The sequence below is a fragment of the Ascidiella aspersa genome, chromosome 4 (assembly GCF_963924565.1).
Source record: "Ascidiella aspersa chromosome 4, kaAscAspe10.2, whole genome shotgun sequence".
Lineage (NCBI taxonomy): Eukaryota > Metazoa > Chordata > Ascidiacea > Phlebobranchia > Ascidiidae > Ascidiella > Ascidiella aspersa.
This window is the reverse complement of record NC_139450.1, coordinates 32,674,630-32,699,870: the sequence shown is the minus strand read 5'-3', so window position 1 is coordinate 32,699,870 and position 25,241 is coordinate 32,674,630. Positions and strand designations below refer to the sequence as shown.

The following is a 25,241-nucleotide window of genomic DNA, read 5'->3' as shown; positions in this document are numbered from 1 at the left end:
ACGATTATCTTGGTTAACGTATAAAAATACATTACATATATTGAAAGACTGTAGAAGTATGGTTTCTATATGCAACAAAACTGTAATTAGCCTTAATAAAACTCGTACAGTTTAAATGTTAGCGAAATTTAGTTTGAATTGCATTGGACAACCTTTCAACTGTACTTATTTTATTCTGCATTCTTTTTTTAAGCCTATATGGGCCGTATCTGGCCCCTGGGCTGTAATTTGATGACCCCTGCAATACAGCAAGAGTTGATTTGTTTATTTTAGTTTTTCTACGAATATTTTTTTCTTAAAATTTATTATATTCCTTAATATAACAGGTTTCCGGATGCTTAAATTTTTGTCGAAATTTAGATTTGAATTGCATTCCACAACTTTTCAACTGTACTTTTTTAATTAGGCCAATGTGGACCTGATCTAACCCTGGGCCGTAGTTGACACCTGCAATACAGCAAGAGTTGATTTGGTTATTTTAGGTTTTTAGTTTTTTTTTTACGAATAAATTAAAGTCACACAAATTCAATTTATTCCTTAATATTGCAGGTTTTCGGGTGCTTATGGACTTTGTGTACACGAGCACGTTCGTCCTTAATCTATCCAACGTTCACGAAGTTTACAAAGCAGCCACGGTGCTCGATTTTCAACACGTGAAGGTAGGCTGGTGACACGCACGCATATGTCGTATGTTATCTGTTTGAATGAATATCTAAGAAAATGCCTGTGGTTTATTATGGGGGATGTATTGCTAAGATATAAAAACTTTTCTCGATACTGTGAAGTTGCCAGAGCAAAGTTCGTTTCCCTACAATCCTTTTTGTTAAAATCACAAATTACGCAAAGAAACAAAGTTTTGTAAAGGTGTTTCAATTTGAATATACCCGTAAGGTTTATCAGTCACTACTGTACTTCGTAAACTAGGAAAACGGTATGGCCGGAGGTCGTGAGTTCGAACCTTACCAGAGGCTAGTTATTTTTCACTTGCCTTTCTTCATCATTGATCGAAAAAATACAAAAGCCGTAATCGTTGGCCAAAAAGCGACTTAAATTGCTTGACGTACGCTATTGTTTGAATCCTATTTTATTCCTCTGTAATATATTTTGAGTGGATGATGTATGGGATAATCTTTTGGGATTATACTTTACATCAAATGACTCATGGCTAAATCCTTGTTCAATAAACAGTATTTACGTAAGAAGGCTCTTGGACCTGTGAGCTGTGTAAAATAACCTTTTCTCAATGGATTAAGTCGCTGGGTTATACTGTTATTACAAACACAACACTTGTTTTTTTTTACTTTATATTTCCAACAAATGATCCTCGAAGTTAAAGAGTAGGTAAAACAAACTACTGATTTAAGCTCTGGTATTATCTGGGCTTACGTTAGTTGATAAAATGTTTTAATTGATAGAAAAGGATACGGTTTAAGGAGAAAGTCGATATGTGACGGTATAGTTATATGTTGATTTATGAGTACGCCTACACAAGACTGATATAGTTTCTATTCCGCGTCGTAGCGATTTTTTGTCACTTTAAGTTCCTTATTTGTCGTGAAGCATGACTAAACATACAGTTATTTTTTCCCTTTTTTACCTTGTAAATCACTAAACATACAATTTATCCGATCATTTTCATAATTTTGCGAAAAGGAACACAACATCCGATTAAAATGTAAATTGCTTTTTAACTTACTTAAACCTTATTTTAGGTCGCTTGCGAAAAAGTCTACCTTAAGATCAACCACATCGGGAAGGTGAACAGCAACAATCATCTCGAGTTTCCACCCAGAAGGGACTCATTTCGACCCCTGCATGAAGGACACGACCGTGTCGGGTTCAACAAGCGAAAGACCACAAGTCCCAACTCCATTCCAGGTCAGTTATCTGCACTTGTGCGCCAGTAAATGATGTTTGAGCGACTGAAGTTTTAAAAAATAATTTTAGCTAAGTTTTTTGGTTTGTTTGTTGAAACGTAGTGACACTGTGAGCTTTTTTATTTGATGAAGTAATAATAACATTATTATTATTATTATTTTTGTTAATATCGGGATCTAAGCCTGCTCCGACATTTTTAGTTGTTGATCTTTTTTCCATCTCATATGATCCAAACAAAACCACAAAGGTTGTAAAATAGATTTAAAACAACTTTATTCAACAAAAGCAAAATATTATATAGTTACGCAAAAAAGCATCATCAGTTCTGCTAATTTCTGTAAACACAACGAAAACACCGAAGTTGTAAGCTTTTTACTTCAACTTTTTAAAAAAAATGTTTGGCTTTAAAAAGTGTTCATATTGCCATATGATTTATTCGCTTGCAAGTCGCACAATATTAGTCTCCATGTTGTAATAATTATATCACCTCTTCCTAAAACTCAAATTTGTTTCAAGCTAAACAATTTGTGTCTTCTATGTCCAGCAAAGAATCCTGACAACGACGTGAACCGTAGAATACCCGGCTGTGGAGTTGGAGGAAGTGAGGTGTACAACAAATCTCCTGAAAACTTCCACTGCCTTCCCTCCATGGCTCACTCACCAATACCAAGAGACCAACTGAGAGATGCACAGTTTGTAAGTCACTTCGCATGGAGAGCCTAAGTCCTAATCCAAGTAATCAGTTGCCTAAGTCAATTCCCAGTCAAGTCATTATATAGAGCAGGTCAACTTTAAGTCCTTGACATAAAAAAACTTTTTGTTTAAATCCATGAAGAAACAATATTTTACCTAAAAATAACAACACTTCATTTTAACCCAAGTCATTTGTTTAAAATACTTAAGTCAAGTCAAGGCATTTTGCCAAAAAGACTCAAGTCAAGTCAATTCTAGTCATTTGAAAACAGTGAATAGTCATAACCACACTGTAAAATATTCTATTTTTTTGTGTATTTTCAGATGAAGCAAAAGCTAAAGCGGAAAGTTAAATCCGAACCAAATGATGGAGACTTTGCCGAATCCTCGAGATCGCCTAAACGAGTAAACAACTTTTATTTACAAGGGATGGAACAATTCGAAACCAATGGTAATTCAATACATAACAAATAGTAATATAAACTGAGCTTCTGGTGCTTGAGGCTACGATTATTGCTCAATATGTGGCAAGTTTACGACCTTTCAAGGTCGTTTCATTATCATATCAATGACTTGACTTAAAGATAACTTGCTCTATAATGATTTGCCTGAACATAACTTAAAGTAAACACTAATCTCCCAGTTTGCAATTCCAATTTTTCCGACTGGTTTTGTTACTGTACCTAAAAAAACAAAAATGTGCTAGAATTGTAGACCAGCGACCAAAAATGTTTTGTCGATTCTAGGTCGATTTTCGAGCCCCGTGAGTTTCGAGGGCGACCACAGCAGCTCGCCAACAAACGGCGACGGAAACGCTTGCAAGTCGTCAATTCCGTCCCCGACAAATGAAATAAACCTCGCCGTGAGGTTTCGCGCCTCTGGGAATTCCCCAGCGACCAGGAGCGACGCGAGCGGATCAGAGGAAGGCGAAAGTTCCGATCATCGCCGGATACCTGCGCTACACTCATCGGACGAAAGGCAAGCGGCTCCAGTTTGGAAATCCGAGGTCGGAGAAAACGCGACGCCCGGGGTTACTAAAGTTCACCGGAACCGACGCAAGGTTGCCAAGACGACCAGGATATCGGTGGACAGTGACGTGGACGTAAATTGAAGGCGATTGTTTGACGTCAACGATTTAACTTTCTAAGATCTTATAGTTCAGATCAGGGATGTCTGATTTACTTTATTTTTAGCCCGATATCGATCACGATATCTTGGACCAAAAGTATCGCGGTCGGATATGATACCAAATGACGTCATTACTATGCTCGAACAAACAAAACGCTTAAATTCCCTTTTGCCAGGTCAAAATGTGATTTAGCGTTCTCCAAGGTGTTACCTAAGATTTTGCAATTAATTTAGTTACCTTTCGCTACGTTGGGTCGCAAATCATGACTGAAATTCCTATATTAACTGGGCAACGGGACTCGTCTTATGTCCAATAGTATCGGACATCCACATCTCAGAGGGTATAGATGTTTGCTCTTTGCTGGCAAAAGTGTTAAAGATTTGTACGTTTGGTGAACCGTGAAACTTATCAACATATATCATTTCTCTAAAAAAAATCTGTCAATTTTTTAATATCTGCTCTTTGGTTGTACTTGTTTAAAATGATTTTCTTTACACAAGCGCAGAATTAATTTTTTACTTTGGCAGTCAAATTGTCAAGTTTAATTTGGCCCCTGTTTAGGGACAAAATGAATAGTTTCTCTAAACGGATAATTTGTTAAGTCAAGTCTTTTTACTTTTAAAATCCGTCCCTGTTAAAATTATTCCAGTTTTCAACAATGGCATGAAAATGTAACTAAATAATAATAACTAAGTGTGCTGCACGTAGTTTTACCTTACTTGATTTACCTTTTTTGCAAATAAAATGACAGTTTTGTTACGTCAATTAATCTTTTTCCTTTTTTCTTATACTTGGATGGATAATTTTACATTACGTCGTTTTTGTGTTTTTTTTTTATCTTTCCTTCTTTCGTAGTGACAATCATGCGTTTTTTCGCTAAAGCGATCGAAATGTGACGCAATTATGGGTTTCGCCTTTTTCGTTTCCGCATTTCACTCATTTAATTAAAGTGACTTAAGCTGTTCCAATTTCGTCGTGGCGAAATAAATGCTGCAAAAGCTATAATTCCGTTTCGTGTCTACTTTATTCCGACAGGCGGTCTGCAATTATATAAGATGGCGGCCATTCCGGATATATTTATAGAATATCCTTTCATGTATTATTTACAGCATTTAACGTTTATGCAATGGGCGAAGTCAAAGAACTAGAAACTACCGTAAAAGTTAGATAATTCTGAGTTTAAAGAAACGCAAGAAGTTTATGAAAGTTGGGTTTTTAGTTAAAATTGTAATCAATGCTAAATATACTTTTTGAGTAGGTGTAGCAGTTATACACATATTTTGATTTCATAAATGGGTGTTCCCCTTTTTGTAACCATGTACAATTTTTCTTTTTTCGTTTTTTTTCTTTGTTGATTGTTAAAAAGTGATGACAATTTATTTAGCCTTAGGACGATGTTAGAATAAGATGAGGCATTTTCTGGGTTATGGAAAACGTTTCTTTTACCGCCACGACGAAAGAAGTTTCACAGATATTTACGGCTACAACCAAAATAGGTTTGTTTTTATGTATTAATAGTATTTACAGAAGTAACTCTTTGAGTACACTATGCACGTCTCTGGGCTGTGGTCTGAATCTTCCTAGAAAGCACATAGTTTGGGTTAGGGTGCGGGTTAGTTGGGTTAGATATTAAATATAATAATACTTGACTTACCACAACCCAAACACTAACCCGCACCATAAACCAAATATTTTGCGTTAATTTAATAATTGTTTGAACGCTGTGGTGGGATTATAGATTCTATCCAAGTGTCTGGATCTGTAATGTAGTTTGATTATGAATTGCAAAGCCAAAAAGATTGAGTAGATCGGCATTATCTTTATGATAAAGAAGTTTCGTTACAAGTTTTTATTATCTTCAGTTAACTGTTTGAGTTTTCCATAAGTAGTGTTTGCTTTAGGTTCTGGTCTAGAATCCTTCCACGTTTTTTTTTATTTTTTTCGTTCCAATATGATTAATTTCGAAAAGCAACAAAAAAAATGCCATTAGAAATTGATTGACTTATTGTTAGTGTGTTGTAAAGTTTGTTAAACTTACAAGACTGTTTTTGAAGCATGCATTAAACACGTAAGTTATAAATACATTGAGTTTAATTCCTATTATTACAATTGATTTACTTCCGTTGGCCATTGTAGACAGAGGGTACAAGAAAAAATTCATGAATGCTCTACGAGCGCTAGGTTAAGAAATGATTTGTCAAAATTGAAATTGCAAGAAAAAAATAAATATCAGAAAATAATAAATAATATTACGAACACAAATAATGTTAGAAATACAAAACCCGGGAAAGTGTGGTAGAATACTAGACCAGCATCTCTTCTTTTTTATGTGTTGTGTTTTTTTCTTTTTTGATGAAAACAATACATGTTTTTAGATAAAACAACCACAGCATTGAGCTCACTGGACATTTTTTGGACTTTTTCACTTTTACTTATAACCATTTTGTCATTTGGCGGAAATCTTCTAGTTTGTGTAACATTATTAAGGTAAAATATTTGTTTTAAAATGTCATAAGACAATATGGAAAACTCATAATAATAAATAAAAAATGAACCAGTCTTTCTTTATTATGCCAGTAATACTAATTAATGTAAAAACCTTCTAGAATATTTAGCATTAAAGATTAGGCAATTGATGAATAAGAAACCCTTCATTTATCAAACTATTTAAACACTCAACTTTTTGGGTCATTTAAAGATGTGTAATTGTTGCTTTTGGTTTGTAGAACCAGGTGCCAATTAAGCCTTTAATTTTTTCCAGGAGACATTACCTTCTTACTTCTAGCAATAGACTTGTTCTCAGTCTCTCGATTTCAAATGCATTGTATGCTGTGATCGTTCTGCCTTTTGCATTCATAAGCAGCATCACAAAGAAATGGCTGTTCGGAGAAGTGTGGTGCATCTGTGTCGGTTGCACAAATCTTACTATAGTTGGTTGCAGCATGCTTACACTTTTGCTTATTTCAGCAGATAGGTTGGTTTATCATTTTATATGAACAAAGTGCATGATTGTTTTGATAATAATCCAATCCTGAAGATTAATTTTTACTTGATTTCTGATTTTAGTTTGTTTAGTTTTGTCAATCGAAATCAAAAAAATCTCATTTAGATCAGGCTGTCCTATGTGAAATGTTTTACTGAATGCAAATGGTTGTAATAATTTTGTTTGACTATATTTGTAACAAATATTGTTAAACCTTGTTTTACAGATAATGTGTACCAGCAACTAGTACGGTATAGTTAAAAAAAATTATAGTTAGGTATTAAAGTTTATAAACATTTTCAAACATGTTTCACATTTTAGTTTTTTCTGAACTGTGGTCCTATATTCTCTATACAGAAACCTAAATTGGCATTTTGGAATAATAAGAACATTATTTGCAAAAATACATCATTTAAAATTATCTTCGTACAGATATTTTGTTATTATCCACCCATTGAAGTATTCCAGTCATATAAAGGGACTTCGGGTTGTTGGACTCTTGATTTTTTGTTGGGTTTTTTCCTTTTCTTCTGCTTTGGTTCCAATATTTAAACACAACTTGAAATACAAGTTCTTTGCATCGTCATTTACTTGCCTGCCTTTCTGGAAATCAAGCCATGGATTCTCCTTATTTTGGGTAAAACTTAGTTTACCGGCATTCTGCAATCACTTATTTATGTGTATTTTAAGAATTCATTTTAATGCTGTTTTAAGCACATATTTTAATGTGTAAAAAATGCTCAATCTGTAGTGTTTCTTAAAATAAATGCCAAAGCCAAATAGATTGAGTGAATCATCATAATACAAGTGAATTTTGAAACAGGTTTTTTTATTAAGATGTTGATTTAATCGACCTATTTAGCTTTGACAATCGTTTAAAGCTCCATTACAGATCCATGTATAGTGTATCTATGTTTTCAAACAGATTTTTTGTAATTTTGCAAATATAACTCCTAAATAATGATTTGATTAGCCTTTTTTCAGTATTTAAACTCTAGCTTATTTATCTAATTAGAAATGCTTTTATATCCTTTCTCATGGTTAATTAATCAAAATTGATTTAATTTTCAGGTGTCATCCTTCATCATTGTGCCCTACCTCTGTGTCGTGATAATTTATTGCTGCATTTTCGGAATTGCGCACAAGAAGCATTCAAGCAATCATCACAAACATACTTCATCCAACATCAGTCACAAGTATAAACTTTTGATAATCTTAATTTGATTTTATGTCAAAATTTCTACATATTTCTATCAATCGATTTGACAATAATTTAAAAAATTATAAAAAAAGCTGATTAGTAAAAAATGCTATATTCCTTAATTTAGCACCAGTTGAGGTAATGCAAAGTGCTTGCATGCAGCTCATTTCGCCTCTTTGCAGCATCAAGTCGTTAATATATATACAGTGCCTTAGTGATTTTGTGGTCTCTCCGCTAAGCCCGTTATCGCAGTAAAACTAATTTACGGTCTGCAAAGAGCTCGATTTTACGTCAATTTGTTTTAAATCACTTAACTTTACGATGTTTGCTTTATGCCCGTTAGGTAATGCAAAGAGGTAATGCAAAAAAATGCGAAGGAAGGATTCTTGGTAATGTTTTGTTTAGTGTGTTTGTATTTTTCAAAACTTGTAAAGGTATTTATTTGTAAATATTTTTTAATATTAGATGTGTTACATGGTTAGCAATAATGTCCAAGCTTGTATATTAATAAAAAAAAATGCTGGTAATTTTAAACTAGTATTTTTCTTTTATTTTTAAAATAAAAATTTAATTGTAAATTACCCTGATCCCCAATCAACAAGCTAGACCCTAATTAATCTGTATATAAACAGTGAAAAGCGTGGAAACTTCTAGTAGCATCATTGTAGTTGGCATTGATCTTTCCTAACGATCTTGTCTCGTTGCGGTCGTATTAAGTCTGCCACAAGCTGGAATAATAAATGAGGGCATACTTTAGCCAGAAGGGATAACCTTTTCAAGTTGTTACCTTCTATCTCCCCATCATGTCTGTTTGCATTTATTTAAAGCCCAATTGCATGTTTACAAGCTCGTCATTCAATTAAAATTTAGGTTAAATAATGCAGAATAGGTCATTACTGCCACCCAAATCTATGAACAACGGGAAAAACTATATTTTTTTAGTTAAATTTTATAAAATATCATGTTTAAAATACCTTTTGCTCGATTCAGGGATATGCCGTTGTATCACGAGATTGACAAAGAAAATACTAAACATTCCACAACAGGTATTAATTTTTTAAAGAAGTTCCTTGTTCTAAATACTTACTGCTTATATCAATTTGAAAACTGTTTTTAAAAGTTATATAAAAATGTTGTTGGTTAAAAGTTGCTAAAACAGGTGTATCTTGTATGATCCATAATTTTTGTAATTTATTTATTTTTGCAAACAGTAGGCACGCCTGGTGGAAAACATCAACAAAGTTTGTCAACCATAAGTGTTTTGGATGACTCTGGCGTTATAAAAAGCAAATGTGTGAAGCACAAATCCATTCTGCATTCTGCCACTAATTTGCCACATCAGGTACGTATTTAAAAACTAATAAACTTTGGTGTCATGAATGAATGCAAAATTCTGTTTGTTGTGATAACACCAAAATATGTGAAGTTAGCCATGATAACAAACTTTTATTTTAAAATTTTTTATTTTGTTTTTTGTGGAAATGAAGCATATTTACAATGTCAAAAATGTTGTTGATCATCTGTAGTTTGTAAAAATAAAAATGTAGAATTTAGGGTTAGAACCAAACATGGAGTCCTTATGGTTTTTCAAGAACATCATGTTGCATAACTTAATATAAACAACCTCTATGAATGTATTTTCGGTTACTTTGTATTTTTTGGAAAATGTGCCAAATATAATTAATATTCTTGGTACAATATTGCTACTTTCTTAACTGATGTGCATCTTTTGGCTGTATATAACTTTACCAAATTTTTGTTCAGTAAAAAAGCACAAAACCTTTCATTTTTTTCTAAAGGTTTCTTATGCTGACGATAACCCAGAACCAGACACAGTTAATGTTACTTGTCCAAGCGATTTGTCGCTTGATCCTATCACAGGATCATGTGTGCTGGAGAATAAGGGCAATGGCAATGGCAATTCGACCAACCCTGTGTCAAAAATTCTCATGTCTTCACAAGACTTTATGGGTCATTCATGTGACTATAATCCTCACATCGCTGAAAATCCAAGACCTAAGAGTCAAAAGACTTGTGGCTTTGTGACGTCACAAGATGGTGGTAAAATTCTGTTTGTAAATTTTTATGATTTCCATGTCTCACTGGATCTTTAGAAAACTTTTGTAATTTCACCTTTAATAATTTGAGAAAAACTACCACAATTTTGTACTTGGGATTTTGTTGTTTATGATTGTAATTGTTTTGTTGTTTATTGTTGTAAATGGGAAAGAGCTTTTATGGTGTCTCATTTTATTGTTTATCGATTTGTGCAAAGGAACTTAATTGTAAGCAATGCCATCAAGTTGCCGAACATTGTTTTTTTAACTAATTTTAAAGTTATAGCTATTTCTTATCAATATTATTAATTAATTAAAGAAGCAGTACATAATTTATTGTAAAATAAAAAATCTCACAGGTTTTCTTTTTAAACTTTAATTTCTTTCGTTTTTGGTTTCAATGTGTAACAGAGTTTGTCATTTATTTTGTGTTTTTTATTTCTTTAAAAAATATTTTCCTTTTTTACAGAAACAAGGCCATCAACTTCACATTCTTTTCGCAGATATTCGTTTTGTGGAAGATCTATGGGATTTTCACATCTTCGCTATTACAGAAATATGCCAAAGGTTTTTTTGGAGTAAAGTTTTATGCTCGTCGTTAGGTTCAATAATTTATCCTAGTCCAATATTAAGGGGTGTTTAAATTACATGCCAGACATAAATATTTAATAATTTAGCCACAAAACTTTTATTACCTGGAAGTCTTTATGAAATAAACACAACAGAAATTTGAAAAAAATACATGTTTGTTTCAGAAATTCACTTTTTTTGGCTGTAAAATGTAAATAAATTTATAGAAAAATAATTAATATCTTTAAAAATAATCTTTTTTATTTTTTGTTTAGGCTTGTGGTACAATCCTTGCAATTGTGGGTTTACTTTTTGTTAATTTCGGACCATTTGCAATTGTAACGCTACTTTTTACATTCAACGAGAACTCAAATGTACCAGACTGGGCTGTATCTTTATCCACAATACTGCTGTACTTTTCGTAAGTGCAAATAAACACTATATTTCTTATTAAACATATTGTTTTGATTAAATTATACTAAACAACAAATATTTTTTTTCTTATTTGATTTGCTAAGATAATTATAGTGGATACATTGTGATCTTATGAACTACAATCTTGAATAAATTGAACTAAATGACAAATAATTTTTCTTATTTGAAAGCTAATTTTATTTAAAACGCTCTCAGTTAAAATTATTACAGTATGCATTGCAATCTCTGATTTAATTTTGAAAAAATATATATCTCCGGAAATTCATTTTTTAATGGAGCTTTTTAGCACATCGTTGAAATTTTTAGGAAAGCATTAGTACACAAGCCATAAAATTTTTATCCCAAATATATCAAAACTATTTTTGTGTTCAGCTGCTTTTATTATCCCCTTATCTATGGAATATGGAATGAAACTCTTAGAAAAGAAATGGTGACAATACTGCGGAGAAAGTCCAGGGGTCCAAGAACTCGCCGTACCAGGATTCTTAGTCTTTCTACTCATTTAAAAGGTGCGCTTATCAAAACACATTATATAAACAATATTAGACAACTAGTATTTAGAGATTTTACATTTCTGAAAATATTCGTAAATCTATATTCTCCGAAGATGACGTCACCTTGCTCTTATCAGGATACATCCTGTAACATCACAGCGTGTGTTTGTTCCCATGTACCGTGTCACCATATTAAAAATTCTCAAATAGTGAAAAACGTAACCTTTCCAAATTCCAGACCTAGGCATGTCTGCCCGTCTCACAACAGCCATCATGGGTGAAAGCGCAGCCATGGCGTCCATAGTTTACCCGATGCAAATTGACTCGCGGATCGTGAAGCGGCTAAAGTCGATCAACAAGCGATCCAGGCCGAGGAGTGAACACACAACATCAAGGAGAATGAGCAAAACACGGAAACAAGCCGCTGCTGAGTCGGACAAGATTCGAGCATCCTCGTCTCAAAAACTAACCAAGGTAACTTTTATTTTTGCAATGGCATTTTGTTTGCTTTTGGAAACGTGTCTAACAGCTATAGTCCATTGGTTGACTTTAAATTGCAAAATGTGACCTCAGTCCGATATCCTTTGGATTGAAAAAATGATTAACAGAAACAAACGGAACATGAAACAATAATCGATTTTTGCTTCCAAGATTTGTTGCATTTTTAAAGATATTTTAAAGCTGTGATCAGACTTTATTTCGTATCTTTGGGTAAATCAATTATGTAAAGCTCTTTGCTAAAACTAATATGCTTAAAAAATTAGTATTTAAAATACAAAAACTTAACAAACTATGAAGCAAGATATTTTAAATAAAACCTTGAAACTTTTTTTTTAAATTGTAGCACCATTTCTTATTTCCTGACTCTTTATGGAAGGCAAAAATATGCGAACCCGCGTGTTCTGTTTTTTTATGTAACCGCTATCTTTCTTAAATCCGTTTGTGCCATTTATTTGTTATATGATTTTAAAGGTGTCAGCGCCCGCAAAAAGCGAGACATCTGAAGCGAAAACCCAGCCAAGGGAAAGAGAGCAACCTTTGTCGGATCCGTACCGAGTTGAGTCAACGGACATCCTTGGTAGTGAGCTGCTTCAGTCCGCTTTGCTGTACGGACTTTCAGACAACCTCGTGGTTTCAAATCAGAACGCACTGGACGCATGCGTGCCACAAACGTCTGCATCTTTGTTTCCACAAACAACCACAAAATCACCACCAATGCAGTCGCCACAAAATTTGCCGAATCATACTGAATCCAGCAAAAATTTAAAAAGAAACACTTCAGAAGGTAACTTAGATTACAAACCAAATCAAGATAAACCGTCAACTTCTAGTCCTGGTCACTTAATTCCTGCTGAGACGTTTAAGAAGCTGAAATCGAGTCTTATTCATTTGGAAGCTGGCGAACCGATTAAGGTGCGTCAATGGGACAAGTCGCAGTATGTCGATTTTTTTGCTCAAACTCTTGCCTTTGATCTGTTGAATGATGCAAAGTAGAAATTTGTCGAAAGTATCAGTTACTTATCTTTATGTGTACTTCAAGTTTTTAATATTTTACTTGTTATGGCCTCTCTTAGCCTATTTTTACTTTTAGATAATGAAGTAATGAAAATTAGTATTTTTTTGCAAGTTTGGGATTGAATTACCTATATGTACTTTTGAAAGGTTTGGTTTTCTTTTAAACATCGTTTTTTACTTTTACCTAATGGAAGTATTGCATTTGTGTTAATTATCTTGTTGTTATTTTCTGGAAACTGGTTAACCAAACAATTGTTTTTGGCAAATATTTATATCCATATATTGCTATACTCGAGTACTTTCGAATAATGGTGCAATTAGTCGACCAAGAATCAATCATATTGCAAATAGATGCTTTTGAAAATAATGTTTTCCCAACAGAGGGTATGCAATGGTCGTAGTTTTCAGTCATAAATTAGTGTGCATTTTTGAAGCATTATGTAAACTGTTTTATGTAAAGCATTATGCAAACTGTTTAGTTTAAATAACTATGATAATTTGCCTAAATTTCGGGGGCCATATTCACACTATTTCACAAGTATTTGTCATGCACGCAAACACTTCATCGCCTTGTTTAGCAAATAGGGTTTATTCGCGCATAAGAGGTTTATGACGTAACGTAAGCTCAATATGCATCACAATCGTATTTCACAGCCCCATTACTTTGTCACTTTATTGCCCCGTTTTTCTCAATTCGAGTTTTCCAGTAAACGCCCGTTTATATACAATAGGGTGTATCTTTATAGAATCGAAAACCATCGGCGGCAGGTTTTAGCCAGTCGATCACTGCTCCGCTGACGCGTATATCAACAAGTAAAACTCATAGTTAAAAACATGAGTAAAAACAGGATCAGACGTTTTGTTTAAAAGGAAAATATATTTCGCCAAGTGGCATCGTCAGTTCTGCCCCTTTATATACTGTATGGTATAAAACGAAACATTATTCTGAGCTCACTAATAATAATACTAAAGGTAGAAAAGGGTGATTGGTCCGGTGTAATCTCTTTGGTCTGGTCACTCTGTTTCAGTTTTATTTTTCCCTTATTGCGTGACAAGACAAAAAATTTAGTGATCTTTCGTTTAAAACCTGGGCTGGTTATTGCGTGATACTTCTTTTTCTAATAAATTAAAATAAGTTCACTTCATCTAAATTCGAAATTTTATTTTATTGGTACTTAATGGACCAAGCGGGAATATAATTGTAACAATCCAATGATTAGAGAACTTTTGGGGTGCTTAACAAATTTATTTAGGTTGCATTTTTTCAATAATTTCATATATTTCTTAGCGTTTTGTTTGTATGTTATTCTGTGTATAATAATTTTCTTCAGCATATATCAACTTTGACTCTAATAATTTTGCAAGCTATTCAAGTTTTATTTTTTGTTCATATCAAATATTTTGTGTTCGTTATATGCAGAACAAAATACACAACCTGTACACAAAACGGTAATATTTCAGTTATGTTAACATTTAAATATTTCGTGTAGTTTTGGGATATTGTGTGGCTTTCTGGACTTAATAAACGAAAGTTCTTTCAGAACCTCGATCAGGTATTTAAAATAGAAAAACGAGTTTTGTTAAAATTGTAAGTTGTCATTTAAGGAAACAAAATGGCTTCTATTTAATGACCGCCAGGTGAGACCATACTTTAAGTAACTTCCAACACAACTTTTCTCCCTTTTTTTCTCAAGTCTTAAAAATGTTTCGTAGTGAGTGAATTTGTTTGCCAACCAAGCAAATGTAGTACCACTAAACAAAACCTCTTTATTTCGCCAGTTTAGCGACTGTATGGCTGTTTACATCACTTTAAGAACAATGTAGGGCGAAACCGCTCGAAATATTGTCAGTTTTTAAGCTTTTAAAGTTGTAGTTGTCGTTTTTAACACAAAAGTCTGATTTTAGTAAAGTATGGTTTTATTTATTTGTTTATTTGTTGAAATATAGCCGTTGTTCTAGAATCCTACCACAGCAAACTTTTTTGGGGGTTATGGTGCCGTTTAAGTTTGTTTAGGTAAAGCAATATTATTAAATAATAGTACTTGACCCAACCAAACACTAACTGAAACCCTGACAGATATATTGTGCATTAATAATTGTTTCACTGATGTGGTATGATTCTAGACCAGCCTCTTTACCCAAAATATTGTCAGCAATATAAACCCCCAGACGAAAATGTGGTAGGATTCTAGCTCAGCGCCAATTTTTTTAGTTTAAAATTGTACACATTGTTTATTTCTTGATTTAGTGCCTACAAACTAACTGGTAGGTGGTTGAATTTATTCTGTTTTGGTGTTGAGTTGTTTTCTGTGTTGTAAAAAAATGTCTGCTCGGCTGCAACGCGAAGCAATTGAGGAACAAAACTTGAGACCTGTAAATGAAGGTGAGTTTTTCAGTGTTTCAAGCTGTTAAAACAAATTTTTAGGCATTAAAACAATATTGATAATAATTCACTACCAGGCGCTGTTCTGGAACCCTACCACTTTTTTTGCAGTAAATCCTGGTGTTTAAATCAAAATTGCAAGTGAAAAATGAATATTGGAAAATAAATATAATATTAATACTTGTCCGTTGACCCACCCAAACGCTAACTATCACCCTAACCCATATAATGTTAGCAATATAAACCCACGGATGAAAATGTGGCAGGATTCTACACCAGCGCTCACAAAAAGAAAAACTTTAGTGTGTTATGATTAGGGATGCTCAAAGTAGAATATCGAATCCTTGGATTCGAATCCAGATGGGATTCGAATCCAATTCTGCCGTTTATTTCGGGTAATTGGAACCGATATAATTTAATGTTTTACCGCCGATTGTCGCGCCTAATTGTACAAACGCGTGTGGTAAGTTGGCCTGTCACCTCGGCGACCAATTTATAGTGCTTGCTTTAAATGTAACCTCGTAGTGCAGTGTCAGCGTTTTTCGGGCGACCAATTACCGCGTCTCGCGATAACGTTCGTCTAATAATTAAGTGTCAATCAAGCGTTATTGGGCGATCGGCTAACGTGTAATGTCTGGTGTGGAGTTCGCAAATTCCCTAAATGCGTTAAGTTGCAAAAGTAACATAGCGTTGCAAAACGTGCTGGCCGTCCACAAAATGCGCTATGGGGTTACTTAAGGTCAACTTTAGGCCAATATTTAGTGAAGTTATGCAGTTATGCACAACGTAATTGTCACGAATTCGTTATGTCAATAATAACTTTGTATTCTTTGCAGTACATTATTTGACTGCATAACAGATCATTGTCAGTCAAAAGAAGCACTAAGACTCGACAATGCTTTCAAAAACAGGACCGAATTGCTTAAGACTTCTGTGTGCAGTGTTGCATTTTCTCACTATTGCCAAAAATATAAGTTTTGGACACAACCTGGACAGTTGACATATTACATTTTACAGAACGGCTTCAGATTGTCAGTTGTTAAGAATGCTAAACATATGGGAGATTTTTTTTATAATGTACACATGTTAGCAAATTATTTGGGCGATTTATTGCTGTGATTGTGGGCCCTGTAGGGTAGATTAACATTAGTCCGTTCCCCAAACAAAATCGAGGTTAAATAATTTAATAAAAATATATTAGGATTCGCTATTCTGGATTCGTTATTCTAGATTCGAAACCTATTATTCTAGAATACCTTGGGATTCTACTTTGAACATCCCTAGTTATGATGTACTATTTGTTTTAAACTGCTAACTAAAAGGTCTATTTATAAATTTCTAATTTTTTATGGTTTATTCCACATCTAAAACTAAAATATTGTATGCTAAATGACTTTACTGCAGTGCCTAATCTACCTATTATGTAGTCTTATGAATAATAGAGTTATCTAATATGACCATACTTGAGATGCAATTTTTACAAACCTGTCTTTGACAACTGAACTCTATTTCAGCTGTCCAGGAATACCGAGTTATAGAAGATGGAGCATTGGCACATTATTTGCAGGAACGAGAAAGTAAGACTTTGTTTATTTTTTTGTGATTGGAACTTGGTACACCTAAAGCATTAGTCTATTTTTATTTAGTACTTCTTTGCCTTAATCTCTAAATGCCTATTTATTTGCTTTACCAGTGGCGTCTATACTGAAACATATGGCCATTTTTCATAGAATTTAATTATTGAAATGAGTGTGATGTACATAAAGGGTATCATCATATGTATGAACAAACTGTTCTAGTAATTTTATTGGTAAATAAATTAAGGTAGACAAAGTATCTGTAAGCTTAACTTTGTTATTTGCACAGTTTATTAATTAGTATATGTTCCTAAGCAACTTCTGGTAGTTTTTTATTGTAATCTTTAAAATGAGCTTTTTCTTTAGTTGAGCATCATTATGCTTCAAATGTTGAGCAGCGAAGAACAGTTATGGGCGACATAAAAACTGCAAAAGAACTTCAAGATGAAGAAGATCGAAAAGCAAGGATATTAACTCTTGATGAACAAGAACAACTGTAATTATTTGTCCATTACATATGTTTAAGTTGTGTGTGAATTTTTTCACTTATGTGTGAATTTTAATTATTAAGGTTTCCTTCATTCATAATAATAAAAAAAGTTTGTGACGTTTACTAATAATGTGTGAATTTTAATTATAACTGGTTTGCTACATTCATAATAATAAAAAGGGCTATAGATCAGTGGTTCCCAAACTTTGTTGGCTCGCGGCACACTAAAAATATCTTAAGTATTTCGCGGCACACTTTTAACAGAACAACAATAGAGTCTCGTTACAATCGCCCTTAATACACGACCAACTATATGCAAATGTCTCAACAATTTATTTGTAATGAATGGTGTGTATTTAAGTCTAAAATGCTTGCGTGTATGTATGCCTATTGGCAACACAAATACTCTATTTTCCCAAATTACAAAAAGTTTCGCGGCACACCTTGCAATCTCGCGAGGCACACTAGTGAGTCTTGAATTTAAAAATGTTAATGTATTTGATTTTCCAAAGCTCTTTTGTACATAAATCAACTTAATTAACTTGATTTTAACTGACCAATAAATTTCCATGTTATCATTTTTCTTTGAAATTTCATAGATTCGTTATCTGAACAATTGTTCATTGATATCATTGTATGTTTGTTGAAAATGACAAAAACATTTGAGTACATCGATTTTTTGTGCAATATAACATTTTTCCTTTAAAGTAATTTCACAAACACAAAGGAAAAAAAATACCAAACAAAAGTATAATGTTAAGGGTTTGATGTTTTATTGTATCATTTTTGTATTTTATTTGTGTCAACTTAAATCACATTTTTATTATCAAATGGATATCATCAATCAGCAATAAAGTTTGAAATAAGTATGTCATGTTGCATATAAACCAAAAAAAAAAAAAAAAAGCTTCAATTACAAAAATAACGTTCAGTTGTTGAGCTTTTTGCGTTCGTTCTCATTGCATATGTCCTGTTTTACTTCAGCAAAGACATGGATGAACAAGTTGCGGAAGACATTCAAGAAGATCTATTCCGGCAACATGTCGATGAACAACAACACAAGTTGGAAACTGAACAAAGAGACAGTGTAAGTAATGATTGTAAAAAGTAAAACTATATTCAACAAATTGACCTTAAGCTGCATTTCGATTCTTCAGTATTCAGGCATATGTTTTAACCTCTAACTAACAGTCCTTTTATAAAGTCCTATATAATACATAAGTGTTGTTGACGTTTTAGTGTATGTGGCAAATTGTAAATCAATAAAATTAAATAAAAAAAATTATTACTTGCTTAACATAAAACATTTGATAGCTTTAAAATATTAACTTCACTTGCTGTTGGCATATTCACACTTAGTTGCTGTTTAAACAATAAGTTGCCAAAAGAGAAAATAGAAAATGACAACATTTGTATTTCATTGCCAAGTTGAGTAACATAACAAATCAAACAGCATTTGTAGCATTGCCTGAAAAATAGCACTGAAACATCCATTTTAATGTTTTTTGTAGGAAATGGCCAAAATTATAATGGAGCGCGAAAGACATCGTGGTAAGAACTTTGTTTTCTTTTTTATGTTAGAAAATGGTATTTTTATTGTTTATCTGCTTTTAGTTAAATAATAATGAAAAATTAAATAATAATGACATTTAACACAGAGCTTCGTCAAAAACGCAAAGATCGTGAATTGGCCGAACGCTTGAGTGACCTTGATTTAAGATCACAGCCGGAACGCCCGACACCAGCACCAAGGCATATGTCAGATGAGGTGACTTGAACAATAATTCATTTTTAATGTTTCTTTTTACTTCTTTCTTTTTTTTCACTTGTTAACAGTAAAAACATTTTTTCTTACATAACTCTAGATGTTTTAACTTAATAGTTTTCAAACTGGGGTGTGTGAGATTCTATTCAACACATTTTACATTTAGTAGCTATTAAACTTTCTTAGCAAAATTCACGACAAAATATTTCTAAAGTCAAGTAAAAAATAAATCTTATTACAGTACAAGTGTTTTACATAGTTTTTATACTAACAAATAAGTTTTTATTTACATTCTGGTACAGCTTACAGTTATGACTAGCGTAATGTTTTAATAAAACGTTTCACACACAGTGCAATCATATATATATATCTTAATGTAGTTTAACACAGTTTTATAGGTATACTATAATGACAATATTAACCTGAAGTGATTTGTAGTAATAATTGTTTCTTTTTAATTAGGAAATTGCGAAACGTTTGCAAGATGAAGAGGCAGAGAGGGTTCAAAGGTCAAAGGAGAAAATTAAAAACATAAAAGCAGTCGTCGAACTTCAGGACGAAGAATTGGCAAGGTAAAACTCTTCTAACATTATGGCACCAAGCCGAAAAAGTATTAGAGTTGAGTTTATAGCAGTTTCACTCAGCTTAAAAATCGCTTCAATATATGACAAGACATTTGGTAAATGCCATAATATAATCAGTTATCTTGTATGTATATTGTACGTATAAATCCCATATGCTTGTATAATGTCCCTATTCCTAATTGTGATGCGAATAGGTTATTTTCCTAAATTAAACCGAAGTTATTGGCGCACAGTTTTAGAGTTAATTGTTTATAGGATAAGAAAAATCGTTACATCGGTGAAAACTAAGTTTTGACATCTTAACATCACTAAATTTAGAGTGAAACTGGTCCATGACTATTTTTAGATTTTGTGAAAAATTACTTACCTATGCCAGATTCTTAATATTTGCACAAATTTCTGTAAAAAAATATTTTTAGATTTATCCACGAGCGTGACATGCATGAAGCTGAAATGGAAATGCAGCGTGAGAAACAATTTAGCAAAAAGAAGAAAGGCAAACTTATAAAAATGGTGAATAAAATTTAGTTTGGTTGAAACTGAGTTTTCAAAGTCAAAATACTAAACTGGAATTTGTCACTTTGGGAATTTAAACTTAAAAGTCAACGTCAGGATAGAAGATGAAGAGAAAGTGCAATTGTAGTCATTTGTGTGTCATGAGATACAGTATACAACAAGGGTCGGCAACCTTTTTTTGTTCACAGGCCAAAACCAAACTCAAAAACATCTCTGCTGGCCGCACAAAACGTTAACTAAGAATTGTGTTATTAAAATGTTACAACAACTGTGAATCAGGCGGGCCTCAAACTGGACATAGAAAGATCATTCGCACAAAGCGCAAAAATCTGGAATTCCATCTGGAATTTCAAAATGCGAATATTATTATTATGGTTTATAAGTTTTATTAATGTTTATCAGTTTTACTAGATTACTAATTGAATAATATTAATTTGTATATAAATTTCTACTAATATAAAATCGTATGTACATATTAATATCATAGGTACTGAAGTTAAATTATGTGTATATATTCGACTTGCCCCTTCCTGGAAAATTTTCTCCGGGCGCCTCTGCATGTATAGTGTTTATTTCAATTCAAATACTAAAAGTTTAAGTCTATTTACCTTTTTCTCAGCCTGCAGGTGAAGCACCACCAGGGTATTTCCCAAACGAAAGGGGTCACCCAGATGAGAGAGGTCAAAGACCTCGGGTTAGAGGTCATCCAAACTATTCCCATGAAGATAGAGCTCATATGCCAACTGATAGGGGTCACCCAAACTATCGGCCTGACGAAAGGGGTCATCGTCCTGACGAAAGGGGTCATCGACCTGATGAAAGGGGTCATCGACCTGGTGAAAGAGGTCATCGACCTGACGAGAGGGGTCACCGACCTGACGAAAGGGGTCATCGTCCTGACGAAAGGGGTCATCGTCCTGACGAAAGGGGTCATCGACCTGATGAAAGGGGTCATCGACCTGGTGAAAGAGGTCATCGACCTGACGAGAGGGGTCACCGACCTGACGAAAGAGGTCATAGAGTAGCTCAACCAGAAAACAGAGAATATCGACCAGATGACAGAGGTCATCGGCCAGATGAGAGAGGTCATCGACCTCAGGACAGGGATCATCGACATCCTGATGAAAGGGGTCAACCAAGTTCATTTCAAGGTCGTCGTGAACCTGATCAGCGTGTGACCCCTCAAAGACCTCCGCAGCCCTCAAAAAGTGTTGAGGAATTGGATGAAACGACACCAAAGTCCGTGGAAGCTAATCTGCCTGACAGGTAGTTGACTCTTTAGCTATCTGGTATAGTTGTGTGTCATTTTTCCTGAACTTAAAAACATAATTAGTCTAGTTTTTGGTGAGTTGCTTTTTTAATCTATTTCCACTAACTTTTTGTTTTGTTTATAGCAGAAGTGTCGCTGTGATTAATAGTATTGCTATAGGTGACAATTTGTACATATTATACTCATATTTTTACTGTTTTTTTGTTTCCAAATGAATCTTAGTTTTGTTTGTTACCTAAATGTTTATAGAACATTCCAGTTTTATTAGTACACAATTAAAGTCAAAACTTGTGCTTTGAATTTTGATCCAGTCCTATTAACAGTCGACGGCACACCACTAAATACTCACAATCCCGAGCACTGGAGAGCCACGCTCGGAGGGTGAACAGCGAAAAACCCCGCCGGCCCCAACCCCCCAATGTGCACAACGGTGACCACCATCGGCCCGAAGGACAATATGACCCGAAAAACACCAGATCTGAATCTCCCCTGCAAAATCATCGAAGACAACCAGTTGCTGACGATGCATTGCAAGGTACAAAAAAAAAACTTTTTTTAAGTTAACTTACCTAGTTTGTATTCTGGCTTACCTTTGACTTTTGTGTTGGGTCTGTGAACTAGTTGAAGGGAAACTGAAATATTCATATACACAATGTTTAATTTGTGTTTAAGCCTTTTTTAAGTTATACTGACCAAAAAATAACCCACATTATATAGTACACATAATGCCTTCTGAAATTTTAACTGAAATCTGTCGGCCTAATCAGGATTTTCATGCAAACAAGGCAGGAAGGCTGTTCGGAGTTCGAACACCGCAGGCTAGTTGTTTCTCTAGCGTGGCCTTACTTGCCCAAGAATCTTGATTAGGCCAACTGATTTTGGTAAGGCATTATATGGAGTTTTAGCGATTTAACGAATATAAGTAACAGTAGTCCAATCTAAAACTTGTTTGAAAATGGAATAACACATCAGTCTTTATGATATTGCTTAAAGGTATTTTTATTGCTAGAGACAGCAAATTATTAAAAAAAATTTCAAGTGGTAGAGATTTTTAGGCTATTTCCACTGGAGAAATAAATTTAGCAAGTTGTCTGAAGTTGTATTATCATACAAAATAAACAATATGTCCTTCCGGTACAAATCGTAGAATTTCAAGGCGTTTTTTTTTTCTGCTGCACATGTGAGCGAACAACTGAAACAAAAATTAATTTATTAAGTGCTTTAATGAAAATGGCCAGTAAGCTTTTTGCGTACGTACCTAAGTGGAAATAAACCAAGGCTGCATTAACATTATAACAAATCTGTCGTTCTAAAGTCTTATCAGTTGGAAAATAAGAAACACAAGTGATGATTACAACTAAGGTTTTTCATTCAGATAAAGAACCATGAATAAAGGTTAAAAAGTTCCAATAATAAACAAAACGCGAACATAAAACCTAAACCTACACAATAAAAAATAGCAGTTAATTACAACAAATCTTAAAGAAAGAAGACAAGACACCTTTTGGCTTAAGTTAAAGCCGGCCACTAGGAGCAATGTTTAATAAAAAAGACACCAAAACGGTCATAACTTAACAAATGGTACAAAATGTATAAAGTTGTTCGGTTAAAATTTTTGTTTGCTATTTCAACCTGACCTTGTGATTGGTGTCAAGGTCGTGGTGCGACTGACATAGAATACGGAGAAGGTTTGGCAAGAATCGCAGATGAAGAAGCTCAGTTTCGCCGTGAGCAGGAAGCTCAGTACTACGCTAGAGGTGGAAAGAAGAAGAAGGGAGATTGCAAACAACAATAGAAGCTACACGATTGATATAAATGAGACATGCACACCAACAACTGAGAATTTAAACTTTAATTTGGTTTTGACTCGAGTGACATAGTCACTAAAGTATGGTGTTGGGAATGGTACTTTTGAATAGCTTTTATTTTCACTGTGTTCAGTGGTAATTCTTAACATTCCAAGATCAATGCCTGATATTTTGGCAAGGAGTATGACCAATGTATTATTTTTCAAGCAAACCATTTATTTGGATAAAATTGCTGCAATGGTTAATTTTGTAACATACTGGTTGGAGGTTTTAGTTAAAGAATATTAAAGCCCGTTTAGAAGTAGATAGTATGTTGTGAACGTTTGGGATCGCTTACATTTATCTTTAGTGTCCCTTAGCAAGGTTCTTACTTATACTATTTTGCCTTTTAAGAAACAAAAATACAGTTTGATATTGAAAAAACTGCTGAATGGCAATAACTAAAAAAAGGATTTCTTAAATTGTGATTACTTTCATATTTTACTTTTGTCACCATCATATAAAGTTTGTCATCCATTAGGATAGGGGCGGGTCTACTTAAATGCCTGTGTAGCCTAACTTGTTTGAATGATTTCTTTTTCATTGCTGCTGTCAACTCTTTATGTTCCAAGCCATTCCTTGTCAAGTTTTATTGCTATTCTTTTTGTTTTATTATGTTTTCTTTTTTTTAAGCAATTTAAAAGAAGACTAGTGGTAGACCAATGCTACAAATTTTGTGTGTAGAAACATTTTGTTTGCAAGGCCAAAGTATGATAAGTAACCTCTTTATCCATATACTTTGTAGCATATTGGTTGAAGGTTGTAGTTAAACACAGTGGGAGTACCAACGCCCATTCACAAGTAGGTAGCATTTTGAACGTTTTGAATAACTTCTTATTTAATTTCAACGTTATGGGCTTTGATATTCTTACTTCGTATTCCATACACTCATCTGTTAAAATGATGCAAAACACTTTCATCTCTGTTCGTATAAAGCAAGCTGGATCTCCATATGGGAGGCTTAAACAAAATGAATGGACAACATTTAATGGAGTTTGCTTAGATTTAAAGTCTTGCATATAAAGGGTACATTTTTCTCAAGTGCCTGTGTAACGTTAATTGCCATACATATTAGCACTCCATATAAACTGAGTGCTTGATGTAGATCATTGTTTCTCAACCCGTCGGTCGCAACCCAAAATTGGCTTGCCATTTGATTTGTTAGGGTTACAGACTGCACTAGTTTACACGGTTAGATTTATTGAGATTGTTTCTGAGCAAGATTTCTTTGAAATTTGCAAAACTGTGGGAAGCAATACAAAGCCATGGCCCATATTCAATCAATTTGAATTTATTATTGCGATTCTCTTTTTTTTCCTTTTAGTTTGCAAAAAATTTAAGTGAAGATAATTAGACCAACACAAAAAAGGTTGAGAAACACTGATGTAGATCTTCAGTTGTCAAATACATTGTCTTCATATACATTTGCTAATTGGATAATATTTTCATATGATATGTATTCTAATATCCTATCACGAGTAGTTTTCCATTGTCATTCAATTTTTTCAAGTTTCTTTTAAAAATAAAGAGAGCTGTAACAAACCTTTGAAAATTCATATATTGTTGTTGTAAATATTTATTCTTTTATAATCCTGTCATTGCAATATAACTGCCCCTTATATCCCACTATATGTTTGCACACCAGAAAACAAATCCACGGAACTAAATTTTAAATTATTAAGTTGCAAAAAAACATTTCACTGTTTAAGTTTCAGTAAAACTACATTTGTCTAATATGTTGTAAGCTAAAAGGTAGACCTTTCCTTATTATAATCTGTTTTGAAAAAAAGCTTTTTCTTTTAGCCTTTACCTTTTTCCAGTATTATGTACATAGTACAGCTCGCATGGTTTTAG

At 33.5% G+C, this 25,241-nt stretch overlaps 2 protein-coding genes across 2 annotated transcripts; both read left to right on the top strand.

Annotated features, from left to right (window-relative positions):
• The first annotated feature begins 5,059 nt into the window (after positions 1–5,059).
• LOC146157562 (D(2) dopamine receptor A-like) lies at positions 5,060–13,008 on the top strand. Its single transcript, XM_083388254.1, has 13 exons — positions 5,060–5,196; positions 6,076–6,187; positions 6,462–6,674; positions 7,116–7,320; positions 7,755–7,879; positions 8,875–8,930; positions 9,096–9,226; positions 9,684–9,945; positions 10,411–10,508; positions 10,787–10,932; positions 11,319–11,455; positions 11,679–11,914; positions 12,413–13,008. Exons 1-13 carry the CDS (start codon positions 5,127–5,129, stop codon positions 12,932–12,934), a joined length of 2,313 nt encoding a protein of 770 aa, XP_083244380.1. The 5' UTR covers positions 5,060–5,126; the 3' UTR covers positions 12,935–13,008.
• Positions 13,009–15,206: 2,198 nt separating this feature from the next.
• Positions 15,207–24,503, top strand: LOC146157561 (uncharacterized). The gene is made up of 11 exons (XM_083387726.1): positions 15,207–15,338; positions 16,853–16,915; positions 17,282–17,411; positions 18,390–18,492; positions 18,917–18,956; positions 19,064–19,173; positions 19,633–19,742; positions 20,174–20,267; positions 20,890–21,536; positions 21,852–22,075; positions 23,196–24,503. Exons 1-11 carry the CDS (start codon positions 15,278–15,280, stop codon positions 23,333–23,335), a joined length of 1,722 nt encoding a protein of 573 aa, XP_083243852.1. The 5' UTR covers positions 15,207–15,277; the 3' UTR covers positions 23,336–24,503.
• The last annotated feature ends 738 nt before the right edge of the window (positions 24,504–25,241 follow it).